At 55.2% G+C, this 19072-nt stretch overlaps 2 protein-coding genes across 2 annotated transcripts in view; one reads left to right on the top strand and one right to left on the bottom strand.

The window, feature by feature from the left end:
- Window positions 1-1193: 1193 nt before the first annotated feature.
- On the top strand, window positions 1194-3348 carry ENHO (energy homeostasis associated). The gene is made up of 2 exons (XM_021691237.2): window positions 1194-1520; window positions 2499-3348. Exon 2 carries the CDS (start codon window positions 2658-2660, stop codon window positions 2886-2888), a length of 231 nt encoding a protein of 76 aa, XP_021546912.1. The 5' UTR covers window positions 1194-1520; window positions 2499-2657; the 3' UTR covers window positions 2889-3348.
- Window positions 3349-3381: 33 nt separating this feature from the next.
- Window positions 3382-19072, bottom strand: part of DNAI1 (dynein axonemal intermediate chain 1) — a 38863-nt gene continuing 23172 nt past the window's right edge. The window contains exons 13-20 of the mRNA XM_021691642.1: window positions 16534-16781; window positions 11494-11583; window positions 11273-11360; window positions 10560-10639; window positions 9182-9330; window positions 8974-9073; window positions 6656-6841; window positions 3382-3690 (exon numbers count right to left, since the gene is read on the bottom strand). Coding sequence (XP_021547317.1) covers window positions 3592-3690; window positions 6656-6841; window positions 8974-9073; window positions 9182-9330; window positions 10560-10639; window positions 11273-11360; window positions 11494-11583; window positions 16534-16781 — 1040 coding nt within the window. The 3' untranslated portion in view covers window positions 3382-3591. The remainder of the gene's footprint in view (window positions 3691-6655; window positions 6842-8973; window positions 9074-9181; window positions 9331-10559; window positions 10640-11272; window positions 11361-11493; window positions 11584-16533; window positions 16782-19072) is intronic.

The following is a 19072-nucleotide window of genomic DNA, read 5'->3' as shown; positions in this document are numbered from 1 at the left end:
GAGGTACCTATTACTACAACAACTTTACAGATGAGGAAGCTGAGGCTAAAAGAGGGTGAGTAACTTGCTCAAGATCACAAAGTTAGTTAAACGGCAGAACCAGGAATCAACACCCCCCTGATTCTGGAAGGCACTTGGATCTATGGCTAGAATTCCAGAGATAAAGTAATGCTGGATTTGGGAGCACTGAGAGTCTTCATGGTATAGCTTTAGGGATGTGAGCATCCATGGCGAATATGTAGAGTAGGACGAGAAAAGGGTCCAGTTCAGAACACTTAGGAATCACTGACCTATGAGGTAGGGTAGGAAGGCCTACCTGACAGGCTTCTGCCCAAACTGATCTTCCTCTTAGGAGAGATTCTAGGATGGAGAGAGTCAGGAGCTTCTAGGATGGAGCGTCATGCCTGGTCCTGTTCCAGCCCTGGCTGACCGATCTCTCGGAATACCCCCTTACTCTCTACCTTAGGCTCCCCCACAGCGCAGCAAAGCACGAACCCGCGACCAGTACTGGGTAGGAACTCAATAAATATGCCCAAAGAACTTGTGTTGGCAGAGCTGCTCACACCTCCTGGGGCCAGGGAATGTAGCGCCACCTACAGACCCTCTAAAGTGGGGATGCGGAGTCCACCCCCAGCTGGGAGTGGTTATGTAGAAGTCTAGGGGGCTTCCAAGATGAGGACGTTCAGTCTCCTCCTAGATATGGGGACCCAAGGCCTTCCTCCTTGGATGATGCGGGCAGAGGCAGATATGGATGGGCAGTCTCCTCACGTATGAGGGTACAGAGGCCTTTCTCGGATGTTGTGTGCAGCTCTTCCAGGTGTTGAAAGTGCAAGAAATCCCCGCAAGTAGGTGGGCCTCGTTCCCACCCCCTTCCTCCAGACGGATCAAGACCTAGCAGCCCCTTCAGTCTTTCTCTCGCCCCCGCCCCACGCCTGCACAAGGGGCGAGCCAGTCCCCACCCCAGCGCGCGACCAATCGTCCGGGAGCCTGGCGCAGCCAGCCAATTGAATGACGGCAGCGGCGCGGAGATGGCTCCACCCCCCACTGGCCACTGGCCGCCGACCGCCGGCCTCCCAGGAAGCGAGGTTCTCCGCTGTTTTTGCTGCCTGCCGAGCCCAGCCGAGCCCAGCCGAACATAGCCGAACATAGCCGAACGTAGCCGAACGTAGCCGAGCCTACCCGAACCTCGTGCCCGGGCCGCCGCCGCCGCCGCCCGAACGCCGCCGAACGAGCTAGCGAGCCGCCGCGGCCGCGGAGGAGGCACCGCCCCAGGGAGAGGAGGTGCCGGCTCGCCGCAGACCGCCCGCGGCAGAGGCCGACCCGGTCGCGCCGCGCCGGGAGCGGCCGGCGGAGGCTGCGCGGCCGAGGGGGAGGGCCGGGGGAGGGCACATCGCCCCTGCCCGCCTCTTCCCGCCCCCCCCTCCCCCCCGCCCCGCGCCCGCAGGCTCCAGAGACTCAGTCGGCACCCAGCATCGCGCTGCCCCGGACCCTCCCGCGGGCGTGCACCGGGCTCAACTCAGGTAAGGGGGGGCCCTCCCCCCATGGGTACGGGGACCGAGAACCAGAGACAGAGATAAAGAGACCCAGACCCACATGGAGACATAGAGGCGCAGCCGGGGAGAAAGAGACAGACACAAAGAGACACACGCGACTCACAGAACTAGAGAGACAGACCCCACGGAGAAGGGGAGAGAGACACGTCCACGGGGACAGAGTGACACACAGCAGGGAAGAAAAGAGAGACCGAGAGACACAAGAGACCCATATACACAGAGAAAAGAGATACACTCACTCAGAGATGGGGACACACGGAGACAAAAAGAGAGCCACACAGAAAGACAGCTGCACAAACACAGAGGTGGGTATGCAGAGGCGGAGGCACACATCTAGGCAAGGGCACCGAAAGATTAAGAGCCAGACACACAGACACGCACAACTGACCTGGAGAGATAGTCCCACAGAGAGGCACACCTAGGAGCACCGCCTTGGGTACACAGACCCACACATGCGTGCCAGGGCCTCCACAAAGTTCCCTCTGTCTGAGCTCGCACCTCTGGAGGCCTCCCGGGCTGGCTGGCTGGAGTCCTGAGTAGGGGGAGGCGCCCAGGCCACACCAGTGCTGGTTACAATCCCCGTCCTCTAAGGCCTTGGGCTTCCTTAGTCTCATCCACTCAACACAGTGCTTTTGAGAGCTGGAAGCTTGGTGGCAGGGCCAGGCCATGCCCACTGGTTCTAAGGAGATTGAGATATAGGATGTCTACTCCAGCTTTCCCACTGTGGCCGCACCCGCATCCAGGTGCCCAGAGCCAGGCCTGAGGATGGGGGCCTTGGCTCTGTGGGGTATTTAGACCTGCTGGGACCCAGAGTCCTCTGCCAGGGAAGCCAGAGATGTGGGAAAGGACTCTGTTCTATACCCCTCTCCTCCTAGGCCTCACCCTACCCCTTCAACCTACCCCTTCCTCCTCACCACCCTCTCCTCTGCTCTCTACCTGCCACAGGCTCAGGGCTGCAGGTGGACATCCACTGCCCAGGAATCATTGAATGTGTGGACAGGACAGCCTCTTTGGAAGACCAGCTATACTGGAGTTCCGCCTCGGCATGGGCCTTGCCACTGAGCCAGCCCCGTGGTCTGGGCTGGTCTGAGGGTGCTGCCTGTCATGGGGGCAGCCATCTCCCAGGGGGCCCTCATTGCCATCGTCTGCAACGGCCTTGTAGGCTTCTTGCTGCTGCTGCTCTGGGTCATTCTCTGCTGGGCCTGCCATTCCCGATCTGTGGACATCGACTCTCTCTCGGAATCCAGTCCCAACTCCAGCCCTGGCCCCTGTCCTGAGAAGGCACCCCCGCCTCAGAAGCCCAGCCATGAAGGCAGCTACCTGCTGCAGCCCTGAAGGCCCCTCGCCTAGCCTGGAGTCTGGGGCCTAAGTCTGCCCCACCCAGAGCCTGGAATCAGGATCCCAGGGTCTAGCCAGCCTGGGGTCCAGAACCCAGAGTCCAGCCTGTCTGGAGCTGGACCTAGCAGCCCAGAGTCTAGCCGGTCTAGCCCCACGAGGCACTCTGGTGGCCCTTCGTACAGGCCTGGGGTGGGGGTTCATGAGTTGGTGCTAGGGCCAGGGCCATCTTGACTCTGCTCCATACTGAGGGCCAGGGACTGGGGCTACCTTTCCGTAGGCCAATTGCCTCCAGGCCCTTGAGGTTGGGGAAGCAAACTGGAATCCATGGCAATAACGGGAGGGCGTCCAGGCTGGGCCCCTCCCCGGGTCCTCCCACTGTTTGCTGGATAATAAATGGAACTATGGCTCTACCCTGAGATTTCCTCCTCTTCCTGAGGGCCCTGCAGTAGCAAAAATAAAGGTGTGGGGTGAGTTTCCAGACACCGGTTTATTTGTGCAAAGTAGGATGGGATAATGGTTGAGGGCCAAGTCCTGGGGTGAGGTGCTGGGACCAGGGCCGAAGTAGAGTGCCGATGGTAGATTCTGGGACCTGATCAGGGGTGGGGGTCACATACTGGGTACTAAGGCTGGGCTTGGGTACCAGGGTCAGGGGTTACAAGTACTGGGTTCAAAAAATGGGACAGGGACTGAGGCTAGGCCCTCAGGTCTTGGTTTTCACTTCCCTCACCAGGTTCAGCAGTTTATCCAATTTTGCGATCTCCACAGCTGGACCCTTCTGTACCTCCTGCCCCTTCTTTTCCTGGGGAGGGGAGAAGTACATGGGGGGGGGGAATGGTGAGGGATGGGCCACCTTTCTCTGGGTCCCAGTTCTGCCGCCTTTGCCCAGCCTGCCCCAGCTTTGTCCCGCCCCTCTCCCGGCCAGTTAGATTCTGGATCCCTGCCTCTCCTCAGCCCCAACTCAGGTTAGGAGACCTGGGCCCAGCTGGGGCCTCCGAGAAACATTCAGTCTGGCTCTGAATCTCGGATCAATAAATGGTCTTGATGCTGGGAGGAGTGGCAGAAGGTATCTACCCACTAACCCTCAGAGGAACTAGCCTTTCAGGCTAGGAGAGCCGTAGTTCCGGGGAGAGGTAAGGCCTCTGACTGTTGGGACCACCCTTCCCACAGGAGGGGTCCTGGCTGAGTCCTAACAAGAAGCTAAGGGGTGTGTGTTTGCAGAGGGAGAGAGGTATGGACAAAGCCACAGATGGGAGACATTTGGGGCCAGGCCTGCTGTTTCAGACATACCCAGGGTGGAGGAGGCTGTCAAGAGACCCAGGAGGGCACATGAGGCACCCCATGTGATTCCAGATGTCCTTAGCTGGGACTGGCCCTCAGAAGAGCAGATCCTAAATTTATGAGCCCTCACCCCAGCCTACAGGGCACTCTAATGCCCCGAGAAAACGAGAATTGGGACACTGGGGTATGTGTCACAGGCCCCAAGAGCTCCGCAGCAGACCAGCCCCAGCCCCGTTCTCCCTTCTGTCCAGGCAGCGGGCTATGGCCTAGGCTGGCGGCTGCCGTTTCCTACCTTTCCTCTGCTCCAGAGCCCCCACCCCCCGCCTGCCCTGCCTCTCAGCCACCTGTGCCCACTGCTCGCTGGCACCCGCTCCAGCCTCGCCTGCTGAGGACCCAACCTGGGTCTGGCCTGGGCTGTGAGGAGAGGAGAGAGTGCATGGCCAGCAGGCCCCTTCCTGGCCCCATCCTGGCTACTGACAGCACGCGGAGCTCAGATTTCCTCCTGGTGTGACCGCCGCACCTGCTCCCAAACCTGTCCCCCCCCCCTTGGGGCCCAGTGCCTTTGCCACCACCCAGCTCACCTCTACACTCTCTAGGCAGAGGACAAAGATGTCTTTTCCTTTAACTACCCTCCCTTCCAAATCAAGTTAGTGTTCTCTTCTTGGCCTCACCCCATCCCCTGGGAGTTTGGGACCTGGCTTATAGTTCCAGCTTTGTCATTAACTCCCTATGTGACTTTGGGCAAGTCCCTTGCCTTTCTGGGCTGTTTCCCACCTGTACTGTAGTGAGGGAAAGATAGCCTTTGACCTTTGACAGGCTGTGCTCTGACGCCAGAGGAAGCTTTCCGGGTCAGGAAGTTGGGCCTCTGGCCAAACCCTCCTGGGAAGGACAGGGAGACTGCAGCCCAAAGAGGAGGGGCAGTAAGGATGCTCAGAGGACTTCCTTTTGAACAAATCACTTGGCTACTGATAGGATCAGATGACAATTTCACGGGAACCTCCAATCCACTGGAGCACTAGCCCCCAGCTGTCACCCGCTCAGGTCCTCTGCTCCCCAGGTACCCATATCCTCAGGGCTTCAGAGATACAGGTCCCCAGATATGCAGAGCCCAGCCCTTTTAGCTAGGGCTGACCCTTGCTCTGAGAGGAGTTGGGACTGTGGGAGATCCTTGCCTCTCTGGGTGAGCAGGGCAGGCCCCCACCCAGATCTACCACCCTCCAGGTGTGATGGCCGTACCCTTGCCCCTCCTACTGGGCTGTCCAGCTCTGCCAGCTCAAGCCTGGGTCTCTCTCCTCACTATATTAAGAGCAGATTTTATCTGTTCCACAAATTGTGCTGTCTCCTTCCCCCTCCTTGAGACCAACTTGCTGGGCTCAGCAAAGAGCTTCAGACCATGCCCGACGCCCCACCCCATCCCATCCGTTCCCACCCCACCCCACCACCCCCAGCCCACCACCCCCAGCCCACCACAGCCTCTAGGCCACAGCTGCAGGCGCTTAGCAGCCTTCTGAGTATTTATAGCCAAGTCCACCCCCTCCCCCAGCTGGCTACAATTACAGGCCCTGCCACACTCCCAGCCCTTGTCTCCTGGTCATGGTGCGGAATAGACCAGGCAGGTACCAGAGGGATGTTACGTTGACCCCTGCTTTGGTAAGGGCGCGGGGGGGGGGGGGGCAGGTATCACTAGTTGAAAGAGACAGGGCCCTGCCCTTGCCTCAAACCGCAAATAAATGCCTCGTATTGCAACCGAGAGGTGTAGTCACCAGGGCAACTTGGCCCAGCCCTGGCTCAGCTCTGATCCTGGCCCAGAACCTGGCAGAAAGCAAATTCCGTATCTTCACTTAGCACCCAAGTGGGCAGGACTGGGCTCTGGATTCGAAGGCCTGGATGCTTAGGTCTGAATCAGGACTCTGAAATCTAGACTTTGAGGTGCTGGCTCTGGCCTCCATAGCCTGTTTTCAGGGCTTTGGGGCTCTGGGCAGGGCCTCCAGATCAGTACAAATCCCAGAAAGAAACCGGAGCTCACAAGGAGGGCTGCCTAGCTGCTGACCTAGTTAACCTCTTTTCCTTTTCACATTCTTCCCTGTGTGGACCCCCAGCTCCCAGCTCAAGGACCACTGGAGCTGAGGCCAATGAAGCAGTGACTAAGCCCCAAGCCCCCTTCCTGGGTAATCTGGTCTACACTAAACAAGCCAATGATGTCTATGTGCTTCTCCAGGCTTTGGACCCATATAGTCGCCTACTTACCGATGTCTCCACCTGCAAGTTTCACAGGTAACTTAGATTTAGCATGGCAAAACTGATCTAATTTTCTCTCCACAAACCTGCTTCTCCTGTGCTCCGTATTTGGGCAAATGACACCATCCTGACCCTGGGTTTCCCAAGCTAGAAAGCTGGGGGCCACCCCCTGGCTCCTCCCCCTTCTCTCAACCCCCACCATCTTGGACTTTACTTCTTACAGCCGCCCAAACTACCCAAGTCTGTACCTTTGGCGTCTTGCGCAAGTTGGGTGAGAGCTTGAGGCAAATGACGTGCCCACGGTCATCACCCACAATGATGATGGGGTGGATAGGATTGAACTGCACATGGGTGATCTTGTTCTTCTTTTTGGCCACCACGGGCTGGTTGCAGATGGCCTCATACTTGTTGATGGACAAGTCAAACACATGGGTCTGTGGAGAGGTGGGTGTCAGCACACTCAAGGATAAGGGGGCCCCTGTCCCCCACCTCAGAAGAACCAGCACATGGGCTTTCTGGGGAAACACAACAGAAGCCTGGCTAGCTAGAGCTGGAGGCAGTGGGAGAGGGGATTTGTGTCTCTGATTATGTGTTTTCCGAACATAAAAAGGTTGGGAGAAAGTTTAAGTCTATGCAGAATTAACAATAATAGCAACTACCATACACTTACTGTGTACTAGACTCTGGGCAAGCATGTTACATAGTTGTATCACCTAATAATCCTCACAGACACTCTATAAGGTAGGTTCTGTTATTAGCCCTATTTTATAAATGAGGCGATAGAGGCTCTTAAGGGTAACTTGCCAGTAAGTGGCAGAGCCAGGGTTTATACCAGTTAATATATGCAAGGTGCTCAGACAAATGTTTAATCTTATTTTTACCATTCCCTGAGTCCAAGCCCTTAGTAACTCTTGCCTGGACAACTGTGGCAGTGTCCTGAGGGGTCTTTCCGCTTCCACTCTTGCCCTCTACCATTCATCCTCCATGCAGCCACTAGACTTAGCTTTAAACTATCTAAAATCTTTCAGACGTTTCCCTTGGCAGTTCTTCCACTCTCACTTCCTGCGCTCTCGCCTTTGTTTCCTAGACCCAGCCACACTTGCCTGCCTGTCCCTGAGACCCTTTCAAGCTCATTCTCACCTCGGGGCATTTGCCCTAGCTACTCCCTCTGTCTGCAGTGCCTCTCCCAGTCTTCACCAGGCTAGCTCTTGTCATTCAGCTCTCAGCCTGAATGTCACCTCTTGAAGAAGCTTTCCTTGACCACTCTAAGAGACCGCCCCGTCCTTTTCTTTTACATCACTCCTTTTCTCTCTCTTCTAAAAAATATAATAGCTTTATTGAGATATAATTCACATACAAAAACATTTACCCACTTAAAAGTATACAGTTCTTGGTTTTTGGTATATTCACAGTTATGCAACCATCACCACAACCAATTTTAGAACATTTTCATCACCCCAAAAGAACCCTTGTGCCATTAACAGTCACTTCCCATGTTCTCCCACACCCCCAGCCCTGAGCAACCACAAATCTACTCTCTGTCTCTCTAGTTTTGCCTAGTCTAGACATACATAAATGGAATCATACAGTGTGTGGTCTTTTGTGACCGACTTCTTACGCTAGCATGTTTTCAAGTTCATCCATGTTGTAGCATGTATCCGATACTTCATTCCTTGTTATTGCTGGATAATCATCCTTTTAGATATACCATATTTTGTTTATCCATTCATCAATTGATGGACATTTGGTTTGTTTCACTTTTTGGCTATTATGAATAATGCTATGAACACCGTGTGCACACATACTCCTCCGGTCATCTCTGCCTAGCACTTAACGCTAATTTTGTGGTTGCCTTGTGTCCCTTTACTTTCACGAGAATGTGAGCTCTATAACTGCAGGGACCTAAGTCGCCAGGCCCTGCCCTGGTGCTGGGCACCATAGTTGGCCCTTAGTAAACATCTGTTCGGCAAATAGGTGACTGATTGACTTTAGGGTGATGCCTTCAACTATATAGACTTTCCTTGAGTTGGGTGCCTCTCAGGTTATATCAAAGGCCATAAGGAAAAATGGATTTGCATCCAAGAATTTCCTCAAAAAATGTTTGCTTCTGAGTTTTTACCAATTCTCAGTGTTGCACAGACCCCTCCCATCTTCCTTCCTCAGACTCCGCTCGCACATTCCCAGGGATGGGGACCTTGCTACCTTTTAGACATTATTTCAATCACAGATAAATTCTGGTTCAGAAGTTTTTCCTTACATCCAGCTTGCCTCTGCCATCCTGTAGCTCCCTCCCCAGGGCCGTCAGAGAAGATAACTGTTCCTCACGGCATCTTATCCCCCAGAGTGTTCTGTCCTTCAAGATGAACAGCCCCATTCTCTCCTCGAGGCCTCGTGGGATGAATGATTCCTCTTTTGACAGGGCCCTGGCTGGCCTACCCCTTGAGAATAGAGAGTCCTTATGTCTCACTTTCCTCTACCTGATAAGGGCACTGCATGGGCTCTCTAGGGGGGATACCCTAAGATACCTCATCCTATCTCTAGTAGAGGGTCCGAAGGGGGCACTCACCTTCCCATTGGTGGTGACTGCTGCAAACACAGTAGAAGAGTAAGGTGCCCAGGCCACATCGCCCACAGCTGAATTTAGATCATAGATGAACATCGGAGTCCTGCAGTGGTGGAGGGGTGGAGAGTTCACCACACAGAGGACTCACAGTGCTAGAGTTCCACAGGCCCCCGCCCAGGGTGGGGTCTGAGGGAGGGCATGGCTCTCTCACTTGATGGTGTGGTCCCAGATCTTCACGGTCCAGTCAGAGCTGCAGGACATGAAGACCTTGGTGTGGTATGGATTCCAGGACACAGCGTCCACTGCCATGTTGTGGGCATCATAGGTGTCGAGGAATTTGCTGGAGTAAGATTTAGAGCACTGGGGCGAGGGTGAGGGCAGTGGGAGGATCAGGGATTAGGAATGAGAGAGAAGTCAGCAGCCACCACTTCCCTGGAAGCCCTGGAGAGTCAGAACCTAAGACTCCTCTTCTGTCCCCACATCACTGTCACAGCTGAACTGGGGCCAAGCTGCTGGCTGCTCTTCTCTGTGTCCTCAATATGACCAGAGAGAAAGGAGGGGCTTAACGGGCTGGGGAGCTTTCCTGGAGGGTGAGAGACAGTGCTGTAGTCTGCCCAAAGGATTCCAGGCCAAGTAGAGAAGGCCTTCTCTCCCTGAGTCAAGGCAGAGCAGATCTGGGGGCCCTGGGTGAGGTGTGCCCTAGCCTGTGTCCAGGCCAAAGCCTATGGGCAGACAGACAGAGCCCTGGGTCCACTCATAGCCCACAGATAAAATCCTTGCAATAGTGATGAACATCCCACCTTGCCCAGGTAAGAGTAGGTGCAGAGCCAGGAGCAAGTCCCAATCTCATGATTTCCCATTGGGTTTCTTGCCCAGACCAGCATGCGCCTCTCTCTCCCTCCAAGAGACAGTGTGACTGACTAGTCTGCTCCCTCCTGCCTCTCCCATGCTTGCCATTCAGACGGGCAGAGAGGGGGTTGGGGACCTCTTTTGCATTCAGACCAGCTCCTGCTGGGCCTCAGGGGCTCCTGGGAGGCTGTCTGTAATTAACATTCTGAGTCTTTGAGCCTAAGAAAAGCTTGCAGCAGAGCTATTTCTGGATGGATGGAGGTTCAGAAGGATGTTCACCTACTAACACTGAGACCTTACAGAAACTGGCCATGAAGTTCCATCCTACTGGCTGGAACACACCCAAGATTCAGAGATTAAATTTTCGTGTTACCCAGCCTTCAGAGCTCAGCTCAAGTTCCAGATCTCCTCCAGGAAGTCTTCTTGGAATGTTCCAACTCCCCCCAACGCCCACTCCCACTTCTACTTCTTCTACTCCTAGGAAGGGAGGGAGGGCCCAGAGGGAAAGATACCAGGCTGGGCTAAAGTCACCCTCTAGATTTTCATCCCCTTTTCTGCAGTCATCCCCTCTTCCTGCCACCCAAGCAAGTCAAGACTACATTAACTTCTCCCAAGAAGCTTTCTAGAACTGACTAACCCTAAGGTCTGCCAGAATAGGGTCTGTTGAGAAGGATAAAGTCCCATGGTTCTCGGGTCTAAGCGGCCCCATAAGAAGCTGGCACAGGGCGGCGCTGCCTCACCTTGTAGATCTTTCCCTCCTCTGTGCCCACTAGGAACATATAGTCAATCTCTTTGTGGAAGTCAAAGGCGGTGCCACAGCCTTGGGAGAAGAGGTAGAGCAGCTTTAGCCCGGTTCTGGGAGGGAGGCTCCCAGCACCTCCTCTACCCAGCAGGCCCCTGTGATAGCCTGAGCCCCGGCTTTCAGCTCTCGCAGGGGCTGGGGCCAGGCAGGCAAACAGAAACTGGCCGTCAGGCCTGCTGCCTGTCCCAGGCAGTTGGGACTCTGCTTACGGCCAGGGCTTCTGCAGACAGGAATGGGGCCTGGGTAAACAAGGCAGGGATTGATTTAAACAGGGTCAGGATCAGGGTAAACAGGGATAGGGTCTGCAAACAGGGACATGGTCTATGCAAACAGGGATATACTCTGCATAAACAGGGCAGGAATTGAGTAAACAGGAATAGGATCTGGGTAAACAGGGGCCTGATCTGCATAAACAGGAACAAGGGTCTGCAAACAGGGATGGGATCTGCATAAACAGGGAGGGTCTGCAAACAGCCAAGCTCCGGGACAGGGACAGCAGGGCCAAGCTTTCCCATTACCTCCTGTCCAGGCTTCTGTCCAGCGCAAGTGGAGGAGGGAGTGCTTGCTAAAAGGGGAGGGCCACTGTCTCTGACCCTCACGGGGCCTGAGTGAAGTGGTCAGGTCTGGATGTGAGTGGGCTGGGGTTCCTACCCACTGTGTGTAGCTGCAACCCATCAAGACCATCCGTGGTGTTGCCCTCCGCCTTCAGCTTGATGACATCTGTGTGAACCAGCTCGCTCTGTGGTCAGAAGGGATGGGGGAGGGTACACGGGTGGGGCTGCATCAGCAGGGCTGAAGGCTGCCTTTGCCATTTAGCACCCTCCCCCACTCCCCATCTCCACCCTATATGACACTTTCTGGGAAACAGGCACCTTCAGGAGCGTCCAAGACACAATCCTGCCGTCAGATGACACAGAGAAGAAGTTGAGGTTGTTGTCCATGTCATCCTTCTGCCACCTGACCTGAAACATCCCAACCTGTGAGCTTCGGGACACCACTAGGATGTTGCGTTAGGACTGGGAGCTGAGCAGGGCTCCCTCAAGAACCCGTGTGAGCTTCAGAAGCTAGTTCTGGGAGCCCATTTCCCAGAGTCCCACAGTTGGCCCTCCCTCTCTCCTTCCACCCATCTCTGTCTCTCTCATCCCTCTGTCCCTGACCATTCTGGAGTAACCGTGCCAAATCAGGGCACTGCCCTAATCCACTGGCTTGGCAGGGGAGGTGCCCAATTCCTCCCTGGGTTGGGTTCCAGGAGCCAGTTGTAGGGAGAAGGTGGCATCTCTGGGCTCATCCTCCTTATGTGGGCAGGCCTGGAAAGAACAGGGTCCATCAACCAGTTTCCTCACTTGTAAAACGGGAACCATAACAGCATAGGTTTGCTGTAAGGGTTAAATGAGACCATGAACACGAGGCCCTGATGTGAGAACATTGCAAATATTAAAGGTTCAATAAATGTTAGCGGATATCCCCGTTATGACCCTCATCCTAGGAACTGGGGTGCCAAGGTTCTGCAGGGGGCTTTTTCCTGCTTGCTTGAGGGGGGTGCCCTCTTCTTCCAGGTTGGCCTTTCTCTAGGCAGTCTCTCCTGTTTCCGCCTTCACTTCACCACTAGCTCCTGCTCCCAGGATCTTGCTCCCAAATCTCAGATTTGAGCTGCCTTCCTCCATCTTCAACTCAGGGTTAATAATCGTGCCCCACCCATCTTCTCAGGGCTGGAGGCAAACATATGGTAAAGTGTTTTGGAGACAGAGCTGTTGTCTTATGAAGATGACACGCTTGAGGCTCAAGTTTCTGTTGCCAGATGTGGAGGCCTGGCCAAGTCCTGTCCCAGAGAGCTGGGGTGGGGCTGGGTGCCCAGAGCTTTCCATCCTCCAGCTCCCTCCAGACCTCCCATGCTGGGACCCTGTCCCTCCCCCCGTCACAAGTAGGGGCCCGGTGAGGGAGGACCGAACCCACTGCGGCTGCCTGTGACCACAGCTGTCACCATGGCTGTTGAGGGGGCTGGCTGGGGGAGAGGGGGTCGCCTGTCCCCAGCCAACCCCCAGGCATGGCTGATCACAGCTACAGAAGGGCGGGCCCGTCCTGCCTGGGCCTGTCTAGGCAGCTGGCTCTTTTTTCACTGGGGGGCCTAGAACACCCCAGAGCCTCTGAGGTATAAGTCCGAGCTGGCCCTTACGCTGGGACCACTTCTCCTTCTGTGTAAAGATAGGCTCTTTAAAGGGGGGAGGGGACAGGGGGTGTCAAAGGCCAGGCTGTAAGAGGTGCTAGGGAGCTACAAAGGGAAGTGTTTAGTGAGCAGCCACCGGCAGGCATGGAAATTGTAGTTCACACCCCACTTAGCAGCCCGATGCCCGATGGCGGTTGCTGCATGTGTTTGCAAGTGAGCAGGTATGTGTGTGTGTGTACAAGTCACACACGTGCTCCTGGGGTGGAGGTGGGAGGGTAGGAATAAAGGGGGGTGAGCAGGTGGTAAGTGGGGTTCAGAGAATGAACGAATGTCCAGGAAGTAGGTGGTAAGAAGCAGATGGGGCCTGCTTAACTGATTCCTTCTCTTCTGCCTTATCTGATTAGGGCAGACCTGCCTGCCCCCAGTCTCTGCTCAGCTATCCTTCCCTGCTCCCTTCCCCAGTATAGCACAGAACACACACACACACACACACAGAGTGTTGCTGGTTGAGGCTTCATGTTGGGGCTTGAACAGGGCTGGGCTACCCAGATGAGCTCCCTTGGGCCGTAGCCTGGGCCATGGGCTAGGAACCTAGTCCCCTTTGAGCAGACAGTTCTCTCCCTGGCTCCAAAACCTTCCATGGCTCCCTGTTGCCAACAGAACAAAGTTCTTCTGCCTCAGCCTGGCATGTGAGATCCAACAGAACCTCTCTAGTCTCCTCCAAGACACAGTCCCTTTAAGAAGGACTTAGACTCTGATGTCACTGACGTGCCATTTACCAGCATAGCTTTCCTCCAAGCTCCAGGCTTCCACAGCCCACTGCCTGTAGGATGCCTCCTCTGACGTCTTTTAATTGTAGGTGTTCCTCTGGCTTCTTGTATTAACTTCTGGCCAAACCTGCTCCTCCTCTGTCATTCCCACCTCCCTGGGTGCTCTCCTGGGCGGAGTCTCAGGGAGCAGCACCAATTCTTCTCCTTTCTCATATCCATCTCGTTTCCTTCTATTGATTTTACTGCCTCAAAGCACTCACCCTACCTTCTCATTTCTATCTCCACTGTCCCTGCTATAGCTCAGGCTTTGAAGTTTCTCATGCTGTGGTGAGAGGACATCTCCAAGACATCAACATGACTGCGTTACTTCTCTGCGCCAAACTCCCTGATGGCTCGGCAGCCACTTTCAAACCATACTGGAGGGAGCTCTTAGGAACCGTATGAAAGTACCTTCGAGGATGGGGGGGGGACGGGTGACAACAGGGAACCCTCAAGCAAGCAGGACCCTGACTCACCAAAGCAGCCCCATTCCCACCTCTGAGATATTGGGTTCCTGTACTAGCACTTCGTTTGAAACCACTGACTTCCGAAAGCACAAGCTTCGTCCTTGCTGGAGAAGCACACTCACTCAGGGCGCTGGTGCTTCCCTGGGTCCTGCGCCACCCTCTCTGTCTCTCCCACTGCGCTCCAAATGTTGTTCCCCGGCAGTCACTCTGCCTGACGCCCCTTTGTACCCTTTCTCATCTAACTAATACTTTCTTTCTTCTTTTTCAGCTAAAATCTAGACTTCATTTGATTTTCTTGGTTTCCTCCTAATATCCTTTTTTGTTATATTCTAGGATCTCATCTTACATTTAGTTGTTATTAATTAGTGCTTTCTCATCCCTTACAATTCAGCTCAGGTGTTGCTTCCTCTGGGAAGACCTGCCCCCCCCCCCCCCCCGCTCCCTATCTTGGACAATCTCCATGTCCCCCCTCAGTGCCCCCAAGAGCCCTCTTTCGCAGGTAGCATTTGCCCTGTCCTGTGCAGCCCATGGCTGTGCTTATCTCCCCACTAGGAACCCCAGGGACCAAGCCCTTAAGCACCTTCAGCTCCCAGGGGAGCACACAGAGGAGTCACTGAATGGATAGATGAATGAGGAAAGGGCGAGGAAACTAGAGGCAAAGAGGGAAGTTAGGAAACCAGCAAGCGAGTGAGTGCCCAGCAGCCCCTCCCATGTCACAAGCCACGAGTTCAGCCAAGAACTCTCGAGTCTTCGGTTTTGCAAAGGCACTAGCCCTGTTTCCCCAACAGGATGGTGGGAAAGCAGAAGGCCATCCGTGTCCAGGTAGGTTCCAGTCTCTCTGGCGCCCACCCAATGAAAGCGATAGCTTGTCTTCTCCATGCCCCATTTCTTTTCCCAACCTGCTATTTGATTCCAAGAACACAGCAGAGTGGTAGCCGGATGGTTGGCCTTGGCTCCTTGTCCTCTCCTGGGCTTGAGGAGGGTGGTCAGGACAATCAGAGATGCTCTGTGCGTGGCTCTGGGCTATCTGAGCTGGGAGAGCATGGGCAGGCCTGCTGCTGGTTTAGTCTGATCAAAGCAGGTCTTTTCTCTCTTGGTTCTTTAAGGTCTCTGCAGACATCCTCTGCATGTCTCGAGACCTCTGTGTGCCTGGAGGCGATGATGGGAAGGTGGGATTTTCAGAGGAGAGGATTCCTGAGACTGTCTGTGAGCTTTGGTTCCTGCTTTGGTGGAGAGCAGGGGGGAAGATGTCTCATGGAAGGAGGTGCCTCTCTCTCTGTGCCCTGGCTCTGGGTAAAGGGTAAAGCAAAGAGGGCATCATGTCCCCTGTGCCTGGCCAGTCCCCTACTCTGCTCAGGGAGCTGAGCTGTCTGAGAGCTGAGAGCCAGTGCCTAGGGCAGGTGTCCACATGACACAGGGAGCTCAGAGCCAGGAAGGCAGGGGTGCAGAGTCTGCCTGGAGACTCTATCAGGGCAGGGGCTGAGGAAGATGAGAAGACAGAGTCCCAGCACTGCCTGATGAGCGCAGAGACCGTGGGAAACTTAAGGCAGAAATCCCTCCTTAGGGTGCCTGGGTGGCTCAGTCGTTAAGCGTCTGCCTTCGGCTCAGGTCATGATCCCAGGGTCCTGGGATCGAGTCCCACATCGGGCTTCCTGCTCAGTGGGAAGCCTGCTTCTCCCTCTCCCACTCCCCCTGCTTGTGTTCCTGCTCTCGCTGTCTCTCTCTCTGTCAAATAAATAAATAAAATCTTTAAAAAAAAAAAAAAAAGAAATCCCTCCTTAGATTTGCCCAGACCTGCCTGTGGGTAAGGTTTCACAGCCCCAGAAGGAGAGGGACTTTTGGAATACAGTAAGGGAAGGTCTACAAAGCCAGAGCTAAGAGACTTTCTGAAGATGAAACGTTGAAATCCACTCCCAGTGCAACCAGATGGGAGACATAGGGTGAAATCTAGCTCCAGTGTCAGGGTAATGGTCCCAGCCTATGCCTGTCTGGAGAAGAAGGATGCTAGAGAGGCCTCAGGGACAGACCTTACCTACCAGGCCTTACAGCCCCGCCCAGAGGGCAGACAGAGTGCAGCATCTACCCCTGTCTGGGAGTTGCTCCAAATCTAGCCCAGATGGCAGAGGAGAGCCCTGGTGGGGAGTTGAGGAAGCCCATACGCAGGGAACAGGAGCCCTTGACAGACTCAGCAGAGGCCCGTCAGGCCTTCGAGCCTTCCAGCCATGGGCTACGAGTCCCTGACCGCTGCACCTAAGAGAGCCTTAGCAGAGAGGGGCCCTCCTGATAGCAGCTCTGCAGCCTCAGACCCCTCACCTCCCAACTACCACCTCCTGCCCCTCTCTGTCCCTTCACACACCCAGCTCCTTGGCCTCTAAGCTGTCATCCCCATCCCCTTGCCTGTGGCCTGTCCTCCCCAAGGTCCCTCCTCCAGGGGTTCCATCCCCGCTTCTCCCACCCTGGTTCGAGGCTGACCTGCCACACAGGGTCCGTGTGCTTGCCAGACTTGGCTGAACTGCGGAAGGAAGGCTGGGAGTGGGGCTTCTTGAGGTTGTAAATGGCCACGTTACCGTCGTAGTGGCCCACCACCACCAGGTAGGGGTGGTCCGCGTGCATGTCGAGACACATGATGCCACTCTCACTGCTGAAGATATACTCGGGGAAGCTGGGGTTCTTCATGCTGTAGAGCAGCAACATGCCCCGGCTCTGCTTCATGAAGTCATCTGTCGCAGGGAAGATGCCGGGCTGTGGTGGGACGGTTCAGCTGCACCCGTGCCCCTCCCCCATGGGGTGGACAAGACCGGCTGGCTGTGCTTGTCAGAGAGCCGGGGGTTCCTCTCCCGGCCTCATCTTCTCTGTCTCAGAAAGGGAATCATGAGACTTGGCTCCCCCCTTCTTAGGGTTTATGGGAGGAAAAGGTGACCAGGCTTATCTGAGGGACGGGCAGTCATTCTCTTTATTCTCCCTGGGGTACAGGAAAGAGGGATGCAGGCTCAAAGAGTTGCTAGGTGAAGAATGTGTGTAGGCTTGGGAAGAAGCAGTAACCTCAGAGAGGGCTCAGAGGCCCGGCCCAGGGGCAGGTTGTTGTCCTGGATGATGCCCATATTTTCCCCAGCCCAGCCCAGGACAGGAGTTCAGTTTGGACTAACATGGAATTCTCTATAGGAGTTCCAAACTAGCTGCCTCTTGGGCATCTTCCCATACCCTCTCTCCCCACAATTCCCAGCTGCAGCCTGTGTCCTAGCCAGGCACGCTCCCAGAATCGAGAAGTCCCAGGACAGCCAGCCAGGCTTCCACAGGCCACTGTGTCACCCTTCAGGCTCGAGCACAGCTTTTGGTGATCAACAGCAGACCACTCAGCAGAGGCCCTCCTCCCTGCGCACCCCATGTCAGGGGAGAGCCTCCCTCTCTCTTTCATCCTCTGCTCACATGGCTCCCATCCTGATAAGGTAGTCACTGAACAGAATCCAAGCCCTCAAGTCCAGCTCTCCTGCTACCATCAGTCCAGGACCCTTCCCAAGCTCAGAAGAGGAGGAAGTCTAGAGCAGACCCCATCTTGAGGACCCCCTGCTAAGGGAAACTTCTACATGAGATGATGGCTCTCCACCCCCCCACCCCCCACCAGGGCTACCTCTTTTGCCCCTGGCAACTGCAAGCCTAGGCCCTCTAGACAAAGTGGCCAGTCCTGAGGTCTCGAGCCCATGGATGGGAAAAATAGGGAGGCCACCCCACCTGGACTAATTTTGCTGAGTCATTCTTTCTGTCTTATTTCCTTTCCCTTTCCCTTTCCCTTCCCTTCCCTTCCTTTTATGCTCTCTCTTTTTAAGATTTATTTACTTATTTTTAGAGAGAGAGAGAGAACATAAGTGGGAGGGGCAGAGGGAGAAGGAGAGACAATCCCAAGCAGACTCCGTGCTCAGCCCGGAGCCCAGTGTGGGGCTTGATCTCATGACCCTAAGATCATGACCTGAGTGGAAACCAAGAGCTGGACGCTCAACCGACTGCAGCACCCAGGTGACCCTCTGTTTTATTTCTAATGCTGTCCCTTACTCAAGGGAGGAAGTGCCTGGGCTGGGTTCAGGGACAGTCTGGGTTGGGTTCCCTGGGCTCTGGGGATGAGCTTGGCTACAACGAGTTACCAAATATTCCCACCCCAGGCACTCTGCAAACACCACTTGGTGCTTACTGGGAGCCAGGACTAGGGAGCAGGGTGCAGCCAGGAGCCAGGCTGGCCTGAGGTGGGTAGAGCTGGAAACTGAGGCAAGCTGACATGCCCACCAGAGCAGTTCTCTGTGCGGGAACCCACATTCCCTTACTAATCCTTACCAGCTCTGGGATTCCTGTTGGGAACCCCTCCCCTCAGACCCATCCCTTGCAAAGGAGGCTTCATGTGCCAGGAGGGAGTTGCTCCTCCAGTGGAAGGTGCCAGGATCCAACTGGAGCCATGGGAACGTCACACCATGGTTGAGGAAGGAAAGTGTTTCTGCTCTGGAGAAAGCAAGCCTCTCACAAAGAGGAGGAGCTGGGGGCTTCCAGATCCCCCAGAGCCAGGTGGGTCACTCTATGCCTGACACTACCTCAAAGCCAGTAGGAACTGGCCTTCAGATGGTGTGGGGAGCTGGCAGTCCCTCACCCTGTAGGACTCCTCCTGGGTGGGCCCCAAGGGCTGACCCTGCAAGGGAGAAATTCGCAGCTGCTGAAGGAAGTTATCTGTCCCACCCAGATCATGCAGGGCTTGAACTGGGCAGTGTGAGACTCATTAGTAGCTCCTTTTGTTCATCCCACAAATCCTGAGCACCTGACTGGGCCTCCCCTTGGGCTGGACCCTGGCAGGGACAGAGACACTCCACTGCAGATGTGGGCTTGCCCTCAGTGGCGCCTCATGTGAGGAGAGAGGCAGACCCTGCAGCTGAATGAGGCCAACCCCTCAATGGGGAGTGAGTGGTAACTACCAGGACACAGGTGAACTCTTGATGCCCTTAATGTGCAGTCTGTCCTTGATGCTGGGCAAGAC

The sequence above is a fragment of the Neomonachus schauinslandi genome, chromosome 13, assembly GCF_002201575.2.
Source record: "Neomonachus schauinslandi chromosome 13, ASM220157v2, whole genome shotgun sequence".
NCBI lineage: Eukaryota > Metazoa > Chordata > Mammalia > Carnivora > Phocidae > Neomonachus > Neomonachus schauinslandi.
The sequence above is the reverse complement of the archived record's forward strand: the minus strand, read 5'-3'. Positions and strand labels throughout refer to the sequence as shown.